Source organism: Neolamprologus brichardi, chromosome 11 (genome assembly GCF_056152115.1).
Source record: "Neolamprologus brichardi isolate AB-2024 chromosome 11, ASM5615211v1, whole genome shotgun sequence".
Lineage (NCBI taxonomy): Eukaryota > Metazoa > Chordata > Actinopteri > Cichliformes > Cichlidae > Neolamprologus > Neolamprologus brichardi.
The window spans coordinates 17,715,635-17,736,008 of NC_142114.1; the positions used below are offsets into that span (position 1 = coordinate 17,715,635).

Consider the following 20,374-nt stretch of genomic DNA (forward strand, 5'->3'; position numbering starts at 1 on the left):
TAAATAAAAGTAGATTTACGATGGCCCCTAGAGACAAAGCACGTACAAACTCCAAAACACGTACAAAACACAACAGAAGTGTGCCAGGATGCTAGGGCGCAGTGTTGAGCTTTTGTTACCTAGTGGCTACACAAGCCAGCAAGTACCAACGACCTGATTTGGTGTGTGGTAGTAACAGGTAAATGAACATTTTTTTTTTAAAATTATTTGAATATATATGAGTGCTTGTGTATAAATACACAAACAATACACATATGCTTTCAATTGTGTAATTTAAGTGATCTAGGTAGCTCTGTTTTGGAAGTTCAGTTAACGCTAGAAATGTGCTTTGGAATTTGTACATGCTTTGTCTCTAGGGGCCACCTCATATATTTATATATAAACATATATAAATAAAACCACTTTTTTTTACATTAGTAATTCCTTTTGTGCATAATTTTATATAATTGTTAATAATAAATTAATTAAAGCAACAAAACAAGCTGAAGAGCCGGTTCGGAGCCGAAAGAGCCGGTTCTCTAAAAAGAGCCGGAAATCCCATCACTACTCTCTGTGCATTAAAACTCGCGCTTCTGCTATATGGTTTATGCCACTTGATTTACGGCACCTTGTCGCTCTGTGACTTTCAGAATAAAAGCATCCACTGGGTCCAAGCTCCAACAATATAATAGCCACTCATAAGTTTACAAAACACTTTACAAAGTATTAATGAGGTCATTTACAAAGTGTTAGCGCAAAGGGTTGATTTAAGATGGATTAGACAAATTTCCAGGAAATTATTGTAAGTTAGCATTATGAACGGTATCTCTTCTCAAATCTGTGATAGCGAGTCAGGCTGAGCGAGCCTTTCATTGTTTCCTTCTTCACTATCACTCATCTGGTTGCTCAGATGTTTTATAATTTGCTCACTCAGACTAAATTACTAGAGAAGATGCTGCAGCTTTTCCTTACTAATTGAACCAGCAGAAGAAGAGATGCTGGCAGGTGTGGTTTTAGAAGCACAAACAGTATTTTTACAAGCCCTTAAGGCACTGAAAGACTTGAACCTGAATATCTGCACGTTGCCATTTTAACTTCCTGTTTTAGCGTTTACTTATTTCGAGATCAGTAGTTGTGATTCCTCTGTAGGCTGTCACAACTGAAGTGACGCCACAAGTCAAAGTCGAGAAAACTATATCACAGCTTAGTGTTGGAGGACGGATCTCCAAAACACTGATGCCCATTAAACTTATTGGCTTTAAGGTATTTTGCAAATGAAAAAAAAAAAAATGTTAAAACATAACTCATGTTTAAGTCCTTTTTTGGGTCTGGCCTGTGTGAATAATAGTGTTCTCATGCAATCCAGGATTTCCTCAATTCTTAAACAGTGTGTAATGGCTTCATAAGAACCACAGGCATGAGTTCATAATCTTAAAATAAACTGACTGTCAGAAAGCTTTGGAGACATTGTTTAAAACTTACTTCATTGTTTGTTTTGGTAATTATCAGAAACCACTGCAGGTGGTAGCTAACACAATAAAATTTTACCTTTCACTAAAACTACCTCATCACCTCAAACTGACCTTTGAGGTGACTTTAATTTGGACTGTTTGTAATAATATATTGAATTTTTTGTTCTTAAGAAAGAAAGAAAGAAAAGGACCAGTGGCGTATCCATAATTGGGGTATAGGGTGGCACCGACCTCCTCTGGTGTCTCTTCCACAACTAGTGCTATTTTATTTCTACGTGCTCAATCTCAATGTCATTCTTACAATGACAGTAGACTAGCGTTGTTATATAACTTTTACTGAACTATGTTGTTATTGTACAGTGACACCAACAAATGTAAGGTTTCGCTTTGGCTTCCTCCCAAAGTCCAGAGACATGCAGTTAGCAGGGTTTGATTAACTGGTGATTCTAAATTGATCATAGGTGTGAATGTGAGAGTGAGTAGTTGTCTGTCTCTCTCTGTTTACCTTGTGACAGACTCCAGGGGAAAAAAATTATTAAAGTAATGTAATTAGTTAAGATCAGATAGTTAGATGTATATGATAATTCAGTTCCTTTTAATTTAGGTACTTTAAAGTATTTTGATCCTAAACATTTGAACCAATCAATACCAGGGGCAGTGGAAGCACTTGGTGATGTAATTAAGACACACCAAATCTAAATTATCAAAACAAAAGAAACCAGGATGCGTGAGAGGTTTTCTAGAGAATTTGCTAAATTCCAGACTGAGATTTGATGGACTGTAAAGATTAAAGCTGATGAAGAATTACGGGTGGATTTGGGGGGACCAGTGGCGTATCCATAATACGGTGGTTCTTGTTAACCACCCACTGAGCCGGTCTCATGATTTCTGCATGACCGGGCTTTGTATCCGAGTTCTGGGCACACTGCCTTTTGTTTTCGGTGGGCGGCCGACCGAACCAGCACAGAGCCTCTTTTCACCGTTGGCTCGCCCATCACTCCGCTCCGCACGCGGCCAGGAGCACATCCACCCCTTTCTCTCTCTCTGCAGCTGAGCGGAAGCTTGGCTGTGCCATTTCCTAACAAGTGATCGGCCCAGATCGGAAACTTTACGCATCGTGTGCTTTCGTCAAGAATGAGTAAGACAGGGCAACGTGCCGCCAAGCACGTCTAGGTTTCTTTAAAACACACCCCGATAGGAAGGCGGACTTAATTTTGAAGGACTTAATAAGAGGTGTAGACACGAGCTTTATTATAAACTGGATACACAGAGGCTGGCACAAACCCAACAAAGCGGTAAAACTTTAATTTTTAAACTTGCTTTGCTGATTCATTTATGTCATTTAGTTCTGTAAAGAGATGTACTTTGCTTGGACTTAATTGTTATATTCTTTAGTGATACTGCTCGTATAAAAGTGTTAAAATAACCTGTTGGGTGTAAAGCATTTTTAAACTTTAATCCGGGCATCAGTTCAGCATCATTTCCGGCTCCATCGCACCACATGCGTTATTATTATGCTCTCTGTAGACGTCACTGATGCGTTATTTTGTGCTTTATATGGATAGGAAATAAGGCAGGGCAGTAATTTAATTGGGAAAGATGAGGTTATATCACTTTTTTCACTCTTTATAACTTTAAAACTGGGGAGCGAACATGTGGAGGGTGAACAGAAAAATAGAGGGAGGGGCTTACTGTCATTGCTCTAACGCATTCTCCATCACAACTGACAGATTCACACAGTGCCGAGAAGTGTCTCAACTGCCTGCGCATAGACTTTCCCTTAACAGAATCCATTAGGGGTACGTACTTTATAGCTCTTAATATATATAAGAGGCTTCTTTTCTTTGTAAACCTCAAGATCCATAAAGATTGTCTGATTCTGGATTTTGATCAAAATATGTTAATGTGTGTGTTTGCTTTGCTCATTGTTTTTCAGGTTTTCCTGCTGACTGCTTGCACACAGGTGTGCGCATAAAGAATTGAGACTCTCGCTGTCCTTTCTGTGAACATCAAACAGAAGAGATCAGGATGCAGCATCTGGATGATGACAAGGTGAACATCATAGCCTTTCGCTTATGCTCTTGTATAAGTGTCGCTGGTATTGTTTTCATTGGAATTCATTTTCATTATCAGAAATCAATTTGAACCTTTTTGACGATGAGCCACATGCGTTACGCTGGAACGGATGCTGAGTTTCACTACCAAAAACCACCAAAGGATGAGTTTATGTGAGGCAAGTCAGAGTGAGCCTTACACAATAGACCTGCTGGTTTTCTGTATTTTTCCATGTTGGCAAAAGCAGGAGTGGCGGATGAGAGTTGAGCACTTCAGGGCATGAGTAAGAGAGTGTGATTGGGAGTCGAGACTGTTGGCTGGCAAGTCTGAACTTGAGCATGTCATAGTTCCTTGTTTTTATTGCGTCCTGCCTTGGAGAGAGGTGGGATGAGGGCATAGCAGTTTGACTGCAAACCTTCTTATAACAATGGCACAATGTTTTGATGCGTGCAGCACAGAGGAGTTAGTGTTATTGCTCATATAAATGAGCTTCATGCACCTGCTTCCCTGCTACCTCTGAACTTAGCATTTTGCAAAGCATTGCTGCGGTTTCTCTTTTGTAAGACGTTTCTTGCAGTTACTTCATTTTCTTGGTTATTTCTTAACTTTTTTCTTTACATAATCTTGGAGGGGCAGACAATTGCAAGATAGTATGAATGTGGAAGCTGAATTCTGCTTTCCGATTTTTATTATTATTTTAAGACAGGCTTCATTCTAGTCTAACTGCATGCACTTATTAATATTTTATTACTAAATTATTAATGTGAGAGGAAAAATCAGTCAGCAGTAAGACAAGAATTTAAGAGTCGAGTTCAGAAGGCCGAGTTCAAGCAGCTGCAGACTGATGCTTTCTTTTTTTCTTTTAGCCGAATCCTTAGTTGCAAATCAAAGTTGGACTACTATGCAAATTCTACTCCAAAGTCATTAAATAAAAATAGATATTGAGCAACACTGTGGGCTTGGCTGCTGATGTTACTAGTAACCTACAAATGGCACATGCATAAACAAACATGTGAATGCATGACTGTACAACCGCATGCCTCGGGACAAGTCGATACAACCCAGAGTCAGATGCGTTATGGTTGTAAGATATGTAATGCAATGAAATATTTTCACTTATCAGCCCTCTGTCTTTATTTGGTTCATCAGTTCCTCTTGCATGCGGTTTCATTCTGAGCCATGAGATATTTTCTGATAACTACAGCGCACTGGATATGAGTGCTATAAAGTACTTTTTCATTCTGAGCCATGTGGCAGTTTAAGATAGCTACATTGCACCAGCATTTTCCTGTTTTGGTCATAGTACAGGCATTTGGTTTCCTGTAAAAATGTAGCATTTGAAAAAAGGCTTAACCACATGCAAAAATGGGCAGCTTGTTTGAGGCACTCTGTGAGCAGCTGTTTCGAAGTCAGAATGTTGCTAATATTGAGGCACTCTGTTCTCAAAAACTTTCAAGATGTTTTATCTGTCCAGACTGTGATATCATGTACGATAAATGGACAAGTCTGTGTGCTTATCTTCGCAGGAATGTTTCTAAAAGTGTCTGTTTTTGACTTGACAAACTGTACAAAACAGGCTCCTAATCCATCTGATGAATGTTTCACGGATGCTGCTTAGTCGAGTTAATGTTGCATAAGCAGCAGATTTTGAAACTAGATGGATTAAACTTGATTAACATGGATTTCCTTTCATTAATGAGCCTGTTTGGACATTAGCCTTTGCTCATTAGATCAGAGACATGAAGGAAAGCTTTTGCAACAGTTCTTAGAGATTGTTATGTAACAATCTGTAAGGATGTAATCATTAGGTTAGTCAAACCAAAACTTGGATTGAGAGTCACATTTTCTCTTTATGCTGCCCACACGCAGCATGACTGAAGTTTGGCGTCATTTAAACCTCAGTTCTCCTTAGCGGAATGACTTTACATATTGGAAATGTCACTCCTCAAGCAAACCGTGCCAGTGTAAGGGATTAATGTGAGGTGTATTACCTTGTTAGTATGCGCTAAGCCCATTTTAATTCTGAAACAAGCAGGAGCAAACACTCACAATAGGATTCAGACTTAGTCTCTCAGGGTGTCTTTAGCTACTTATCAGGGAAATACCTCAGAGCCACAAATCATGGTGCTTTGTTGCATTGCAGCGGGCCTACAGTTACTAATGCAGCGATGCGAAAACAAGAAGCGAGAACAGATGGAGAAAGGCTCATTGTTTGTAATTACCAGTGTGACTGTAAACAACGAAAGCTTTGTAGAGCCCAGAAGAGGACATTCAAACTGAGGGGCTGATTGGAGAGAGGCTTGATCTCCAATTTATTGTGGCAATAGATAATAACTCTGTTTTCTCCTCTTTCAACAGCCCAAGAAGAAGTTGACACCTTACCTTCTCTACTGCGTTTCAACAGCAGTCATCGGCTCCCTACAATTTGGCTACAACACCGGCGTCATCAATGCACCCGAGAAGGTGTGTGATTGATTGAGTTCATGCACAGTTTTTCCTACGTTTTCAAAAATGATAACATGTCACATTAACCCATTCACACACATTCATACAAGCACTTTTTTTCTAAGTGCTTTCTATGTAACTTTCACACTCTTATTAAAAATTGTGAGCAACTAGGGATTGCCCAAGAATACCTTGGCATGCAGACTGGAGCAACCAGGAATCGAAACACCAGCCTTACGATAAGTTATCGTATTGTTAGTTACACGATTATCATTTAATTAAGGTGTGTTGACCCAGGGTGATGTCTAAAACCTGCAGGACACCGGCCCTTGAGGCCTGGAGTTGGATGCCCCTGACCTACATGTCTGCTCTCATTTGTATGCTCTCATGAGGATGGTAAAAGTTATACTGCCCCCATGTGGAAGAGTTAAAAACACCCCCTAAGTGCCACTACATCTGGTAGACTTTATTATTATTTCATGAAACATCAGTAATCTTAACACGCCAACCTTTTTTTGTTTGTCTTTTCAGAAACTGCGGACATTTTTCACTAATGTGTCTCAGAGCCGATACGGGGAGCCTTTTCAGTCACAGACAGTTACTCTGGTGTGGAGTTTTGCTGTGGCCATCTTTAGCGTGGGAGGCATGATCGGGTCCTTCTCTGTTGGAGCAGTGGTTAACAAATTTGGCAGGTGAGAAAATCAAAGATAAACACTGTGGTGGCGCGACCAAACGATCTACTACTGAGAGTGTGATACAGACTCTGATTTCACTTCTGTTTTTGTGTCTTACTACCAGGCGAAAGTCCATGCTGATGAACAACATCCTGGCTCTACTGGGTGGCGGTATGATGGGACTGGCGACTCTGAGTCAATCTTTTGAGATGGTCATAATTGGCCGGTTCATCATCGGCGTGTTCTGCGGTCTATGCACGGGTCTGACGCCCATGTACGTGGGCGAGATCTCTCCCACCGCTGTCCGCGGAGCCTTCGGCACGCTGCACCAGCTGGGTGTAGTTATTGGCATCCTGGTGGCACAGGTACACAAACACGCAAACCGACATAATAATCTTTTCCTTTTTATAGAAGGCCACATTTACTCTCGACAGGTACCGAAATTAAGATGAGCATAAATAAACGAAGCACATCATGTTTTATAAGCCGTGCGTAACAGTGTGTATAATGAAAGAAGAAACAGACACTGCTCTGATAAAAGGCAGTGTAGCTAAAAACACTGGAGAGCTCACACTTTTCTGCACGTACCTGTGTGTGTGTGTGTGTTTGTGTACTCATAGCTGAAAGAGAAGAATTTCATATACAAGGAGTAAATTGACTCAAATGGGTCAATTTTATGCACCTCATTCTCTCATTATTTTTGCTGTGTGTTCCTCAGATCTTTGGTCTGGAGTTTTTGCTGGGCTCAGACACTCTGTGGCCTCTCCTGCTCGCTCTGACTATCCTGCCTGCAGTACTGCAGACAATCATGCTGCCCTTTTGCCCTGAAAGCCCTCGCTACCTCTTCATTGTTCTCAAACAAGAAGAGGAGGCTAGAAAAGGTCAGTCTTAAGTCAGTCTGCATACTTACAAACCAAGTTGGCAACGTCGGGTTAGTGACACCGACTCTGACTGATTTTTAATGATGTGTGGGAAACTTTACTTTGTTATATAACGCTCCGAGCTGCTTTTTTCTTACTTATACTTACCTCCTCCTCCTATTTCTTTGATCTATTTTACTTTTTGTAGCTCTGGTGCGTCTGCGTGGCACTGAAGACGTGGATGATGACATTCAAGAGATGAAGGAAGAAGGGATGAAGATGGCCATGGAAAAGAAAGTGACCATCTTAGAACTGTTCCGCTCGCCAAACTATCGCCAGCCAATCATTATCGCTATTATCCTGCAGCTCTCCCAGCAGCTGTCTGGCATCAACGCTGTGAGTAGACGTCACATCCTATAATACAGCGACATGATAGGGATATAATTAGCACATGTCAAACTGGGGGAAAGTGTAATGTGAGAAAAGCAATGTTTAACGTTAGCCACGAATGCTTAAAGGAGCATTCATTGAAATTGCACAAATGTTTTTGACAAGCACGTAAGAAGATGTGCTTCTTGGCTTCAGGCAATGTTAGATTGAGTTGAATAATTTGAGGCTGATTGGAAGAAGATAAGCACAGTGGTATTTAATAGCTATTTTGTTAATAAGGTCATGTAACCGGGCTGACTAAATTCATTAGCAGCTGCTGTGTCTGACCTGACAATCACTGTGAAGGAGCCTGGAGCTAAAGGCTGCAACATAACCCATATCACTCACCAGAAAGAGGCTGGTGCAGTTTTACACTCTGCTACGTGTATTGTTTTTTGTGTAACCGTTCCAAAACGTGCATTTATCAGATTTTTTATAGTCAAATGACCACACGGGGAGAATTTCCCCTCAACTCTGCACTGTATCCTTGCACTTTCACCGCTCTCAGCAACCTTGTTTCCAGCCTCAGCAGGAGGAAAGAAACTATTAAAGCCACTGTGTGACTACTGTAGCTGCTGAGCATAAAGGAGAATTTTGTTACAAGAGAATCAGATAATATATCAGGGGTTAGTGATGAGTGTAATAGAAAATAAACAGAAATGTATGAGTAAATAAACACATAATTACAAAAACTTACAATATGATAAAAAAAATGACAAAACTTTCTGTTAGTCTTGTTGTGATGGAAAAGAAAAATACCCTAAATTTGATAGTATTAATTAGGTGTTCACATTGTTTCACTTCTTTTCATGTTGCTAGACTCAAATGCAAGTCTTGCTCCAAATCTGCAGCATCAACTTCAACTGTTTTTTTTTTTTTTTTTTTGATCTGCCAAAAATCTCAAACAAACTGATGTATGTGCAGTCAAATCATGTTCTGAGCACTTTTTATTAATCAGAATCAATATTAACTGACTTTTCCTTCATTTCCTCTTTCAGGTCTTTTACTACTCCACAGGCATCTTTAGTAATGCTGGTGTATCTGAGCCCATCTACGCCACCATCGGCGCTGGAGTCGTCAACACAGTGTTTACTGTTGTCTCTGTAAGTGTCTGAGTGCGCAGGTGGTTTAGTTAATTTAGTGCAGGTTAAATATTATGTTGAATGTCAGTTGATAATTGTGTTTCTTTGAACTCCAGCTCTTCCTGGTTGAACGGGCGGGACGCAGGACGTTGCACCTGATTGGACTGGCTGGAATGGCCATCTGCGCCCTGATCATGACCATCTCCCTATCCTTAGTGGTGAGTTCGTCATTGTAAAATAAAAATGAGAAGCCAGCCTATTGCTGCTGCATTTACATCTTTTCCTCATGCTGTCTGTTTCTTTCTCTGAGCAGAAGACCACCCCATCTCTAAGTTATCTGGCAATTGTGGCTGTGTTTGGCTTTGTTGCCAGTTTTGAGATGGGTCCAGGTCCCATCCCCTGGTTCATCGTGGCTGAGCTCTTCTCCCAGGGGCCCCGACCTGCAGCCATGGCCGTCTCTGGTTTCTCAAACTGGACTGCCAACTTCCTGGTGGGGCTGGGTTTCCCTAGACTGGAGGTATTTTTCACATTTATCATCCCTGCAGAAAATGTTCACATGCACACACATGTACAAATATTAGTCGTCTTCCAGTTTGTCTCATAACAAACGTCCCTCTGATTTTCCCAGGAAATTTGTGGCCCTTACGTCTTCATCATCTTCATGGTCCTCCTCATCCTGTTCTTCATCTTCACCTACCTGCGAGTTCCTGAGACAAAAGGGAGGACCTTTGACGACATTGCACAGGGATTTGCCGCCAGGGTGGAAAAACCCTCCCATTCCCCGGTGCCTGAGGCAGTTGTGGTTGAAAACAAAGAGCCTGCACCGATGTCCCCCACAGAAAAAGTTCCCATGGTGAATCTTCCTTCAGAAGCAAAATGAAAAACTGTTGAAGATACGAAGGAAGATTTGGTGCAAAACAAAGCAGACAAACATGGGCCTTGCACATAGCTAGTGTAAAAGTTCTATTATTATATATACTATTTTATATTTATATATTAAGTTATATTGCATAAGTCAGAAATAATGAAAGGTGTGTGTTTGGAAGAAGCCATTTCAGTGTACTAATGCAAAAAATAGGTTTTGGTATTTTATATGTGTGCTTTTAAAGTGCCTTTTTAAAAAAAATGAAAGCGTGTTTTTAAAGATCCATCCCAGCTAGAAATGCTTAATTAATGGACAGAATTCCTCTTTAATCCTGCTTTAAACACGGTCTACACTTAAATGAATTACCAGTATTTAAGGTTTGTTGACATTTCCAGTGCCAGCTCCCATCCTTTTTTACCTTATAAGAGGATCAGCATATGTTCTGTGTGAGGTCTTCAGCTACCAACAGTGTTAAAAGGTTGCAGGATTTGGGGGTTTATGTATTGAGGTCAAGCTTGAAAAGACGGATTTGGAGTTCGGTTGTTTGACCCGCAAAAAAGAAAAGATTGACTTGCTGTCCTCTCTGAAATGCCTTGTTGCCTGCCTTGAGGCAGAAAAAAAGCACTGAGGGGGGTTTAGCAGCAGTTCCTCTCCACTTCAGGTCCATATAGATTTTGAATAAATATATTTATGCATGTAGAAAACAAAGACTTCCTTTCATCCAGCAGTAGCACCAAATACCCTGACAGCAGAGGATGTCTCTGCTTGTCCGCTGTTTGGATGCGACAGCGTTTGTGCCGAGAAATAAATAAAACAAGGCGAGTTCTGTAAGCCGGAGCCGTCTGCATCAAATGTAATATTTGTATGAGGACGAGAGAGATGTAGTCTAGCACCGCCAAGCCTGAACAAAGCCTCTTTAAGGCTTCTCAAAAAAACAAAAGCTTACCTCTTTAGTTTGCAGATTTCACTGCAGGGTACAAAGTAGAACGAGAAAAAAAAATGCTGGTGTTTACAGCTCAGATTGGATTTTAGAAACTCAGGTGGCCAAATGTGTACGTTTATAGCTCCTAATTGTTACAGCACAGAAAGGATATTTATCCACCACTGTACTTGAAACTCTTTCCACATCTGTAGAGCATTTGAGAGAAGCAGCTATTGCAAAGTAGGTTGTAAAATAAAATACAGTTTTAAAGCAGTGTTTTAAAGCATTTGCTAGTGTGAAACTGTTACCTCATTTGAGGGATGTGTAAAAGCACATTGCGGACTACTGATAACTAAATGCACATCTCAGTCAAAACAGGTCATTACACACGCTTGACGATGTTGAATTTAAAAAAAAAACACTACGTGAATTGTATTTATTTTAGAACCGAAGAGTCGTTGTTTGCATTTGTTTCTAACTGTTTGAAATGATGTGTATGTATTGTAAAGGCTCCAGTTGCTGCACACTGATCAGCTGCTGCAGCACATGATGTGTCGGTGTTTGCAGAGCAGCATCTTCTTCTGGGTGTGCACAAACTGATGAGCTTAGCAGGGTTATGTTAGCACTTTGGCAGTCAGACTACTGAATAATGATTGCGCATACTGTTTGCGCCTGCTACATGTAAATGTGTCGCATGTGCTCGAGAGGTGTGCGGTTTTCACTTGTCCTGTGAAACCTGTTACTTCCACCTTGATTTTTCTTGCACTCTGCACTCCTAGTGTCACTGTATCAGATGCAGTTGTGTTGCTTTGCAGTTTTCACATTTTTAATATGTATATTTTGCTCTTTTGTTTGTGTAAATAAACAGAAGCAATTAGCTAAGTTGAGCGTGTGTCAGACTTAGAGATGACCTTCGTGCGAGACACTTGGCTTAGAGAAACCAAGAAGAAAAAGTTTTACATGTTTCAAGGGAAAAGCGCAGCCTGACTAATGAGCGTAAAGATCATAAGTTTTGTGAGTTTATAAGGCCACAAGTCAAAGCCAGTTAGTTATCATGAATGTTTAATGTTAACTGTCGCTCCGTGGTAATCCATCGGGCAACCACTTCTCCACTGCAGCGTTTCCTTCTCGTTTCGCTGTGGAAAAACCTCAGTGAGCTGTGAGGCGCGGTATTACAACACAAGCCACGAGCGCCACTGTTGATGAATCGGGTTTAAATAATACATTCGTGTATTGTGTTGACATTTTTGTTACGAGCTCAAAAATCAAATCAGAAGACGCAGAGGGAACTTCCTGTGATCTGTTTTTAAATCACTGATCTCGTGTTTGTGAGGTCACATCCAAAGGGACTCGCTTTTCAGAATAGCAAAAAGACACTGATTAAGAATTTGCTCGCAGACAAAACTGAGGCGAAAGTCGATATTAAAGGTTTTTGTCATTAGTCTTGTAATACATTATCCGTCTTCAGTTTAAGCTGCGATCATGGCTCAAATTTCCATAATGCTTTGACAGATGAAGAATCTGCTGAGTACCTGTGGGCTACAGATAATTTACATCCCACTATTTGTTTACGTGCCTGCATCACACTGAATTCATTAAAAGCTGTTAGCGACTCCAGTTTTCCATGATTTCTAAGCAGATTAATCATTTATTCACAATGATTAGAGTCGCACTGAATCGGGTCTGTGTGACAGACTAAACCCCATACCTGTGCTCCAAAAGGGTGATCTCATTTCTAAGCACCTATGTGGACAACCAGACTGAGATTGAAATTTCTCCCCTAGTGGGGCTCACAAGTCAATTGTAGATGTTTACATATTTGTCTGACAATCACAAAGGTGCCCAGTTTGATTCCATGAGGACACACAAATCCCTTGGCTGTTGTGTCAGAGGGCCATCTGGCATAAAAATCTGCTAAATCCAAGATGTAAAGCTACCTGCTCTGAGTCAAAGCTGAAATTACCTTTTTCCCTTTTTTGCTTATATCAAAATTTTTCTGACGATGGACAAGATAAGCTTCAGTCTGATTGGTCGCTTTAGCTATACAATATAATCTTCCATTTCCTGTTTGGCTTTACCTTGTGTACCTCAGCCCATCGAAGAAGCACACAGCCTTTGGTAAGGGGCCCCCCGGCTGGCTGGGAATGGGGCCATCTAACTGTGTCAAACCCACACAGCACATCTCCCTGCAAGAGTCCACAGCAGTTACTCACAGCAGTGAACTGGAGCATGAAAGCCCATCAACAAGCTGCAGTACTGCAGGCTGGCCAGCTAGTGGCGTGCACAGACCAGAAGGGCTGCTCAGATGTGTGTGTGTGTGTGTGTGTGTGTGCCTGAGTGTGAGTCTACATACTGTCTGGATGAGCTGTCCTATGAGGCGAGGAGTGTGTCTGAGAGAGTAGGGTGGTAGTTGTGGTGGAGTGGTGTTAGAGCATGAAGCCACATGAAGGATGTCGAGCGTCCCAAAAAACGTGTCTAAATTATATTCATTTTCCATAAAGGTTGAGCTGAGTGAGATCAAGAAAAACAGCAAAAAGTTGGTCACTCACATGCCACAGCTTGAAAAAATGCGGGTTAGCACAGTGTCCAGACATGAGAGGGATGCCACAGCCTGCCAGCCAGCGTTGCAATGGACGCCGTTAGTCGTGTCTAGACGGCTGTTTTAAAGACCAGAAAAACTTGTTTATTAATTCTCTCCCTTCGCTCTCTGTCACTCTCGTGTCGTCTCTTCTCTCTGTCTTTGTTTCTCCCATATAAGAAAATAAACCCTCTCTCCCACTTTCCTCCTCTCACTCGTTCTCTCCTCCTGTCTCTGTGACAACGGTGTTTTGTTTACTTCCTCACTTGGCAGCGTACTTATTGTATCTGCTGCTCTGTAAATATTTTTCTGCTTCCCTCATCCATTCATCCATCCACCCCCCATCCTCTCTCTCTCTTTTTCTTAGATAAAGGGAGCAAACAGACTCCACCCCCTCTCCACCCCCCCACCCCCACCTCTTGCTCTGTCACACACACTCACTCTATCTCCCTCTTTCTCTTTCATACTCTCTCCCTCCCTCTCTCCCTGTCAGTGTCATTCTGTAGTGGAGATGTGGAGTGTCTTTCTGTCTCTCTGTCTGTTTTTCCAGCCTAACTCAGCTGAGGAAGGTAAGAACCAAACTTTTGATTGCATTTATTCACGTCAAACCTGTGACCGCACGCGCGTGTATGTGTATGTGTGTGTGTGTGTGGTCATGAAGCTTGATGGCGTGTTTGTACAGCGCTCTCATCACGTTCCTGAAACAAGTCTACAAGTGAAGGATGGGCACTTAGTATGCAACTGTTATAGCTCTCTAAGAACAAGCTTCTGTGGGAATTAATGGGACTTTGACAATGTGTGAAACTGTGGCACATTAGTCTGCCACGCTACGAGTCAAGCCACCCTGGATTATGAGTCTCCCACCTGCACCTTGGGACCCCCGGAATAATTACCACCTTTACCCCTGCTTAGACAGCCCTTAGTTTTCTGGGCTCTGTATTGTGTCTCAAAGCAACAGTGCACGTAAATGTGCATGCAGATGCTTGTGTGCACCACTGTAGAAGCACATCAGATAGTAGTTTGTTGGCACAGAAGGGCCAGGTGCGTGCCAGGACCTATCAAGCTCCGGCAACAAAAGGATATGGAAATAAGGCAGAAGACAAATGAATAATAAGCCGCATAACCCCTTCTCTTTGCTATGCACTCGGTGACCTACCACCCCCCTCCCGTGTCACACATGATCTCATGGATGTGACAGCCGCAGGCCCCCTCTTCATCTTATCATTGCCCCCCCTTTTTATTTCTTTTGCACTGGTGTCCTTAAAGCGTGTCTCCTGTTTCTCCTGTTTCTCCTGTTCTCTCCTGGTAACTTTTAATGCTTTGCTTACATAAATGGAAAGAATGTATGCCTTAAAAAGTGCAAGACTGAGTGACTGTTTGTGTGTGTCAGAGAGAGAGAGAAAGAGAAAGAGAGCGAGTGACAGACAGTCTGAAAAAGATGGATAATTAAGTGAGACTCCATCTATGAAGTGTTCTGTCAGATCAGAGTGGGCTGACTTGAGAAACCTGCAAAAACATGATGACTCAAACTGGCTTTGTACATATATATATATAATATATTGTACACACACACACACATATATATATATATATATATATATATATATATGTGTGTGTGTGTGTGTGTGTGTGTGTGTGTGTGTGTGTGTGTGTGTGTGTGTCTCCGTGTCTCCATATGTGTGCGGCTATAGGTGCATACATGCCTTTAGATTCGGCCTATACATAGCTCCCGCTCCTACACCCTGTCCCCAGCACTAGAGAGGGTGTCAGCAGTCAGCACGCAATTACTTTCAAAGGATATGTCTCTATGTTGCAAAGAGCTGCACCTGTTCGCGCTCATCTTCTTCTTTGGCTTTAGTTTACTGCGAGGTGTGTGTCAGTAATAGTCTGTTACAGTGGTAACTTATATGTCAGCCTCACGCCGTGGATTCGAGTCGCGCGTGTAACAGATGGCTTGGACTAAGATGAGACAGAATGACTGCGAGGAGAGAGGCCGGGCAGTGTAACGAGCCCATACTGACTCGGGATAATACAGTATTAACCCAATAGCATGGGCGTCCCCATAAATCCACATGAAGTGAAACATCCAGTTACATCGTGAATGGACGGTTTGGCATCTGCCTCGGCTTTCATCGCAGCAAATGACGTCTGGACCGGCTGGATATAGCTGCACGTTAACTATTTTTAAAGTCGTTCTTTCTATTGTGAAATGTGAGCCATCTGCTTTTCAAGTACACTATATCTGCATCAAAAATCCGAATTATTGTCTATTTTTATATCACAAGATATGAGGAAGTGTCATTTTTTTCAATAGTTTCCTCTAGGTTAAAAAAAACCTAAATCTTTGCCGCTTCTCATGAAGACAAATCACAAGAGGTGTGTGCGACAACTGATTTGCATCTCTCAAATGCAGCCATGTGTAAGTGTTGCTCCATTCGCCCACATGCATTGTTGATGTGGAGCCTCTGAACTGTACGAATCTGTGTCGAGGATTGCGTATTCACTTTGGATTAACACCTCACACCCAAGCAAGGGCCTGAACGGGAGACACACCTGATGCCCCTCCGGCCCTTTCCGTCATAGCCGAGCGGAGTTGCAGCGATGCTCACTGAACCATGCGGTTCCAGGAATTAACCTTGCACTGTTAGTTAAACTTGTTTCATGCCTTGGAAAGGTAATCTCTTCTGATTATCACCAGATGGCAACAGGCTGCTCAAAAAAATTATAGATTTTTTATTTTAACGACAACATTGATTAATGAATTCATGCATTTCTCTCAACGTAAAATAAAACGTTTCTTCTATAATTCTACTTAATAACATTTCTGAAAAAAATGCAATTTTTTTTACTCCCTACACTTAATTCCATTCAATTCCATTTTATTTCTATAGCTCCAAATCTAATACGTATTGTAAGGTAAAGAGGTAGAGGAAGATATTACAGAGAAAACACCAGCAATCAGACTACGCCCTATGAGCAAGCACTTCCCAACACTGAGAAGGAAAAACTCGGAAACCGAAGTAGGCTCAGGGAGGGGCAGCCATTACCTGCCATCGGTTGGGAGTGAGGACGGGCGGAGCCTATCCCAACCATCATAGAGCGAGTGGATGGGTTGTCAGTCTATCGCAGGGCTTCACATAAAGATTTTACAAAAAAACCCTTATGATGTTATAAAATATCTCCCTAAATTTTTGCATAACTTTTTACAAAAAAAGCAGCCAACTGCTACCACTTTACCAAAACGCACCATTTAAATATCACATTTGAAACAGTTCAATGTCAAAAAACTAATTTGTACAGAAATACTTTGTTTCTCTCATCACCCTTCAAATGTGCTGTGAATCTACCACTAACCTACACCAGCACTATAAAAGTATAAAAACCTACTGTCTCCCTGTTGGTTATGTTTTGAGTTAGCTATCCTTCTCCTTCTTCTTTTTCTTTCTTCGGCTGCTCCCTTTAGGGGTTGGCACAGTGGATCATCTCCTTTCATCTCACCCTATCCCTAGCATCCTCCTCTGTCACACCAACCCTCTGCATGTCCTCTTTCACTACAGCCATTGTCCTTTTCCTTCTGTCTTTGTCCAGCATATCCACTATCTCTCCTCTGCACATGTCCGAACCATCGCAGGGTTGCCTCTCTGACTTCATTTTCTCATCCCTCTCTATCTTCAGCCAACAGTAGCGCAGTTTCCACCGGCAGCCACAGTTTTGATTTCTTTGTTATTCTGCTTTCTTGCCTCTCTTTACTTTGTTGGGTTCTTTTGCTTTCACCTGTTTAACTTTGGAAGTTGTTGTCACCTTTGTTTGGCTTTGACTTTTGCCTCGTTCCTGTGACTGTCATTATTCTCTGCACCTATTTCTGATTTCCACTTCCCTTATTACACTGTGAAGCATTGTCATAGCATCTGTCAATCTCCCCTCTTGTGCTCTCTGTTATGCCTGGCTCCCTATGATGGCCTTTTGGATATCGGTTTGTTTTCATTTTGGACTTTTATTTTTTTGGAGTTGGACTGCCAGCTAAATAAAGGTCCATTTTTGTCATTTGGTGTCTGCCTGGGTCCTGCATTTTGGTCCTGCTTTCAAATACTGTGACAGCTACATTATTACAATGCTGCTTACAGACTGATGCATCAGTATTATGGATGTAATGATGCAAGAGGCCATTTTTCTGCAAGTAAGATCCTTTTACCTTGATATTTTAAGTGCATACTGCTGATAACGAGTCCATCTGGCCACTCTATACACACTGCTTTACTGCTGCTTTAAATTAAATAAAGGACACGAATCCTTCTTGAAACACCAGACTGCATAAATTTAAAGCCATGTTGACATTCTCACTCTAAGGTCATCTGGGCCATCTTTCCTGCTGTCTCTGGTTTTAACTGGGTATTAATTAGGCAGAGTACCCTCCCTATCCTAGGCGTAATAAGCCACTCTTTCAGGACATGATCAACTAGAGAAAGTGCGATAAGAAAATAAATGGCATGCTTGTCACAGTGGGAGTGCTGCCGAACGGATGCCGCTAAAAGCCCTCAGCAGCTTCTTGCGCCCGTCCTTCCATCCTGCATGTGCACGGGGCTGCAGTAACCAAGAAATCACACGCTGGTGGGAAGTGGAGGACTCAACTCAACCCATCATTGACACTACAACACTTAACTGTGACCCAGCTTTATTTTTAGTTCCAGCATGCTGAGAGCTTTGTAATGATATTAGGCCACTTTTATTAAAATGAATGACACATCTGCCATTTGTGATATAAGAGGTTCAGCCAAGACTCTCCACTTTGAGCCAGGCAATGTCGTGGCAGATAGCGTCACAGATAATACGCCTGTGTGGACAGGCAACGAGTTAGAGCCAAAAAAAATAAAAAAAAAATGCTAAAAGATGAACACGTGGCATGGGCCGCTGTAACACTGGAATGCAGTTTTTAGTTTTGAATTTCACATTAAAGCAGTTGCCTGGCAGTTTGGGTGCTGGCACCAACCGAACGGACAGAGAGCTGAGTTAGGCTGTTGAAGGCTTCACTAATGAGAAATGACACAGTGGGTTTGAATTAAACTGATCTCTTGCATTCCTTCATCTGGCAGCGGTGGGGGTTGAGGGTGGAGAAGATGATGTTTTCGGCTTCTGTTTTTGGTGGTAACTGGATATCTATTAATGGAGGAGTCAAGCCTGTTTAGAAGAAACTTTTACGCTTTTGTCTTTGTACACATTACTCCACTCGAGTGAAATATTATTTTTTTAACAACCAGCATGCCACTAGCAAAACATTTAGCGTTCGGGTGAGGGGTAGGGTTTAGGTTGGGTTAATGTCCCCCACTTTTTATAGTACTTTTACTTATTTGGATTAAGTGAAAACTATTTAAAATTGAAGCTGTTATGCCAAAATAATTATATGAAACTTTATTTGAAAGGTGACATTTGCCTATTTAACAAAGCTCAACTCTAACTATACCCCTAGCATTCGTCACTGTTGACCTGGTGGATGAGTAAAAACTTGTATCACGATTGTTTTTGTCTTCCCAAAACGTTGAACTTCTCAGACAAAAACGAACAAGTGAAATATTTCTGATCTGCTCCTGACTTTACAATCAAGTCCTTTGATCAAAGAAGATTAAAAAGTTACACCTGAGTTATACCTCGGTCGTGGAGTTGCCAACATGTTTAATCGTGTGCTGGTTGAGGATGACGTTTAGTCATATTTCTGCATGTCGAATAGTTTTTGCAATTATGACATATCTATGGCACAGATCCATCCATTCATTTCCTTCTGCTTACCTAATTCAGGGCTGCTGGAGCCTTTCCCTGCTGTTACAGGGTGAGATGCAGGGTGGCATGGCTGTGTGGTGGTTAGCACTGTCAGCTCACAGCAACAAGGTCCTGGGTTTGAATCAAGATGCTTGCTGCGTGGAGTTTGCACATTCTCCCCAGCTTCTTCCACAACACAAATAGCTGCATGGGGTTACCATGGGCAACCTCAGGTGTGAATGTGAACGTAGATTAAACACAAAAAATATAAAATTATTATTAGATGCAGACGTAAAGAAAAAGTAAATACTTTTAACTTAGTAGGTTATACCTTTATCTGCTCTTGTCACAATACTGAGGTTAGAAAATTGATGCCTCCCTCATGTCTGCACTGCAGACATTAAATCAGAACCTGCAGATACTTGCCTTAGCACCACACAAACACACAGGAAACTGCTACCCTGGCCTTGAAATACAACATGCCAGACCCACAGTATATCAACAAATCCTTTGTTATGAGGTTTTGAGGTTTTGAGAACTGGCACACAGATTTTACCCACCTTCCACCTTCATTGCTAAGCTAAGCTAAGTGGCAGTTTGTGTCTCCTATTTAACACCAGACATAAGAGTCAGTCTCCGCATTTAAATTTAGTTCACCTACAATTTATTTAGTCATATATTCCTTACCACCTTCAGATTTGGAGGCCTTTGTCGGACCATTTCTGTGACTTTCTGAAACTGACAATACAATATTCTCACCCACTTCACACTGTGATTGGCCAGCTATGAAGAAGTGTGAAAGTAAGCTGGGTTTGAACTTCTTTCCCAAGCTTACTTTTTTCATTTGTTACAGCTCTTTGTGGCACTTTTGGTGTGAAGAACAAAGTGAAACACTATGAATCCCTTCCAGGAATGTTGAGAGACCCATTAACGTCACCATCTTGGTTTTTGGAGCCAGAACTGACTATATTTAGAATGCTAAGTTATCAAGTACCGCTAGCTAGCTAGCTTAGCAATGTGCATCCATAGACTGTATGGATACCTTAAAGATACCTGATTAGTGCGAGCTAATAAAAAAATAAAACATTAGGATTTCACTCATCAAAACTGGAGCACAGACCTCTTCTTCAGATAATTGTTCTAAAAACATGTAAAAGGCCCTAACAGCACAAACACAACAAAATTCCAATTTAGTTAGCTGAGGTGACACATTGGCTACATAACTGCTAGAAAATAAAAGCAAATACATTTTAAACTGGAAA

The 20,374-nt window shown here is 41.5% G+C and overlaps 2 protein-coding genes across 3 annotated transcripts in view; both read left to right on the top strand.

The window, feature by feature from the left end:
- The first annotated feature begins 2,537 nt into the window (after nucleotides 1–2,537).
- On the top strand, nucleotides 2,538–11,665 carry slc2a3b (solute carrier family 2 member 3b). Of its 2 annotated transcripts, XM_006802918.2 has the most exons (12): nucleotides 2,538–2,746; nucleotides 3,182–3,250; nucleotides 3,388–3,503; nucleotides 5,865–5,969; nucleotides 6,483–6,643; nucleotides 6,750–6,990; nucleotides 7,344–7,506; nucleotides 7,694–7,881; nucleotides 8,913–9,017; nucleotides 9,113–9,214; nucleotides 9,310–9,513; nucleotides 9,625–11,665. In XM_006802918.2, exons 3-12 carry the CDS (start codon nucleotides 3,480–3,482, stop codon nucleotides 9,874–9,876), a joined length of 1,545 nt encoding a protein of 514 aa, XP_006802981.2. In that variant the 5' UTR covers nucleotides 2,538–2,746; nucleotides 3,182–3,250; nucleotides 3,388–3,479; the 3' UTR covers nucleotides 9,877–11,665. The 2 variants fall into 2 exon arrangements, with proteins under 2 accessions (XP_006802981.2, XP_087704375.1); XM_087848249.1 differs by lacking the exons at nucleotides 2,538–2,746; nucleotides 3,182–3,250; nucleotides 3,388–3,503 and adding an exon at nucleotides 3,543–3,684.
- Nucleotides 11,666–13,815: 2,150 nt separating this feature from the next.
- ephb6 (eph receptor B6) overlaps nucleotides 13,816–20,374 on the top strand; it is a 43,800-nt gene continuing 37,241 nt past the window's right edge. Inside the window, exon 1 of the mRNA XM_087848250.1 lies at nucleotides 13,816–13,930. Within this exon, the coding sequence (XP_087704376.1) occupies nucleotides 13,873–13,930 (58 nt within the window). The 5' untranslated portion in view covers nucleotides 13,816–13,872. The remainder of the gene's footprint in view (nucleotides 13,931–20,374) is intronic.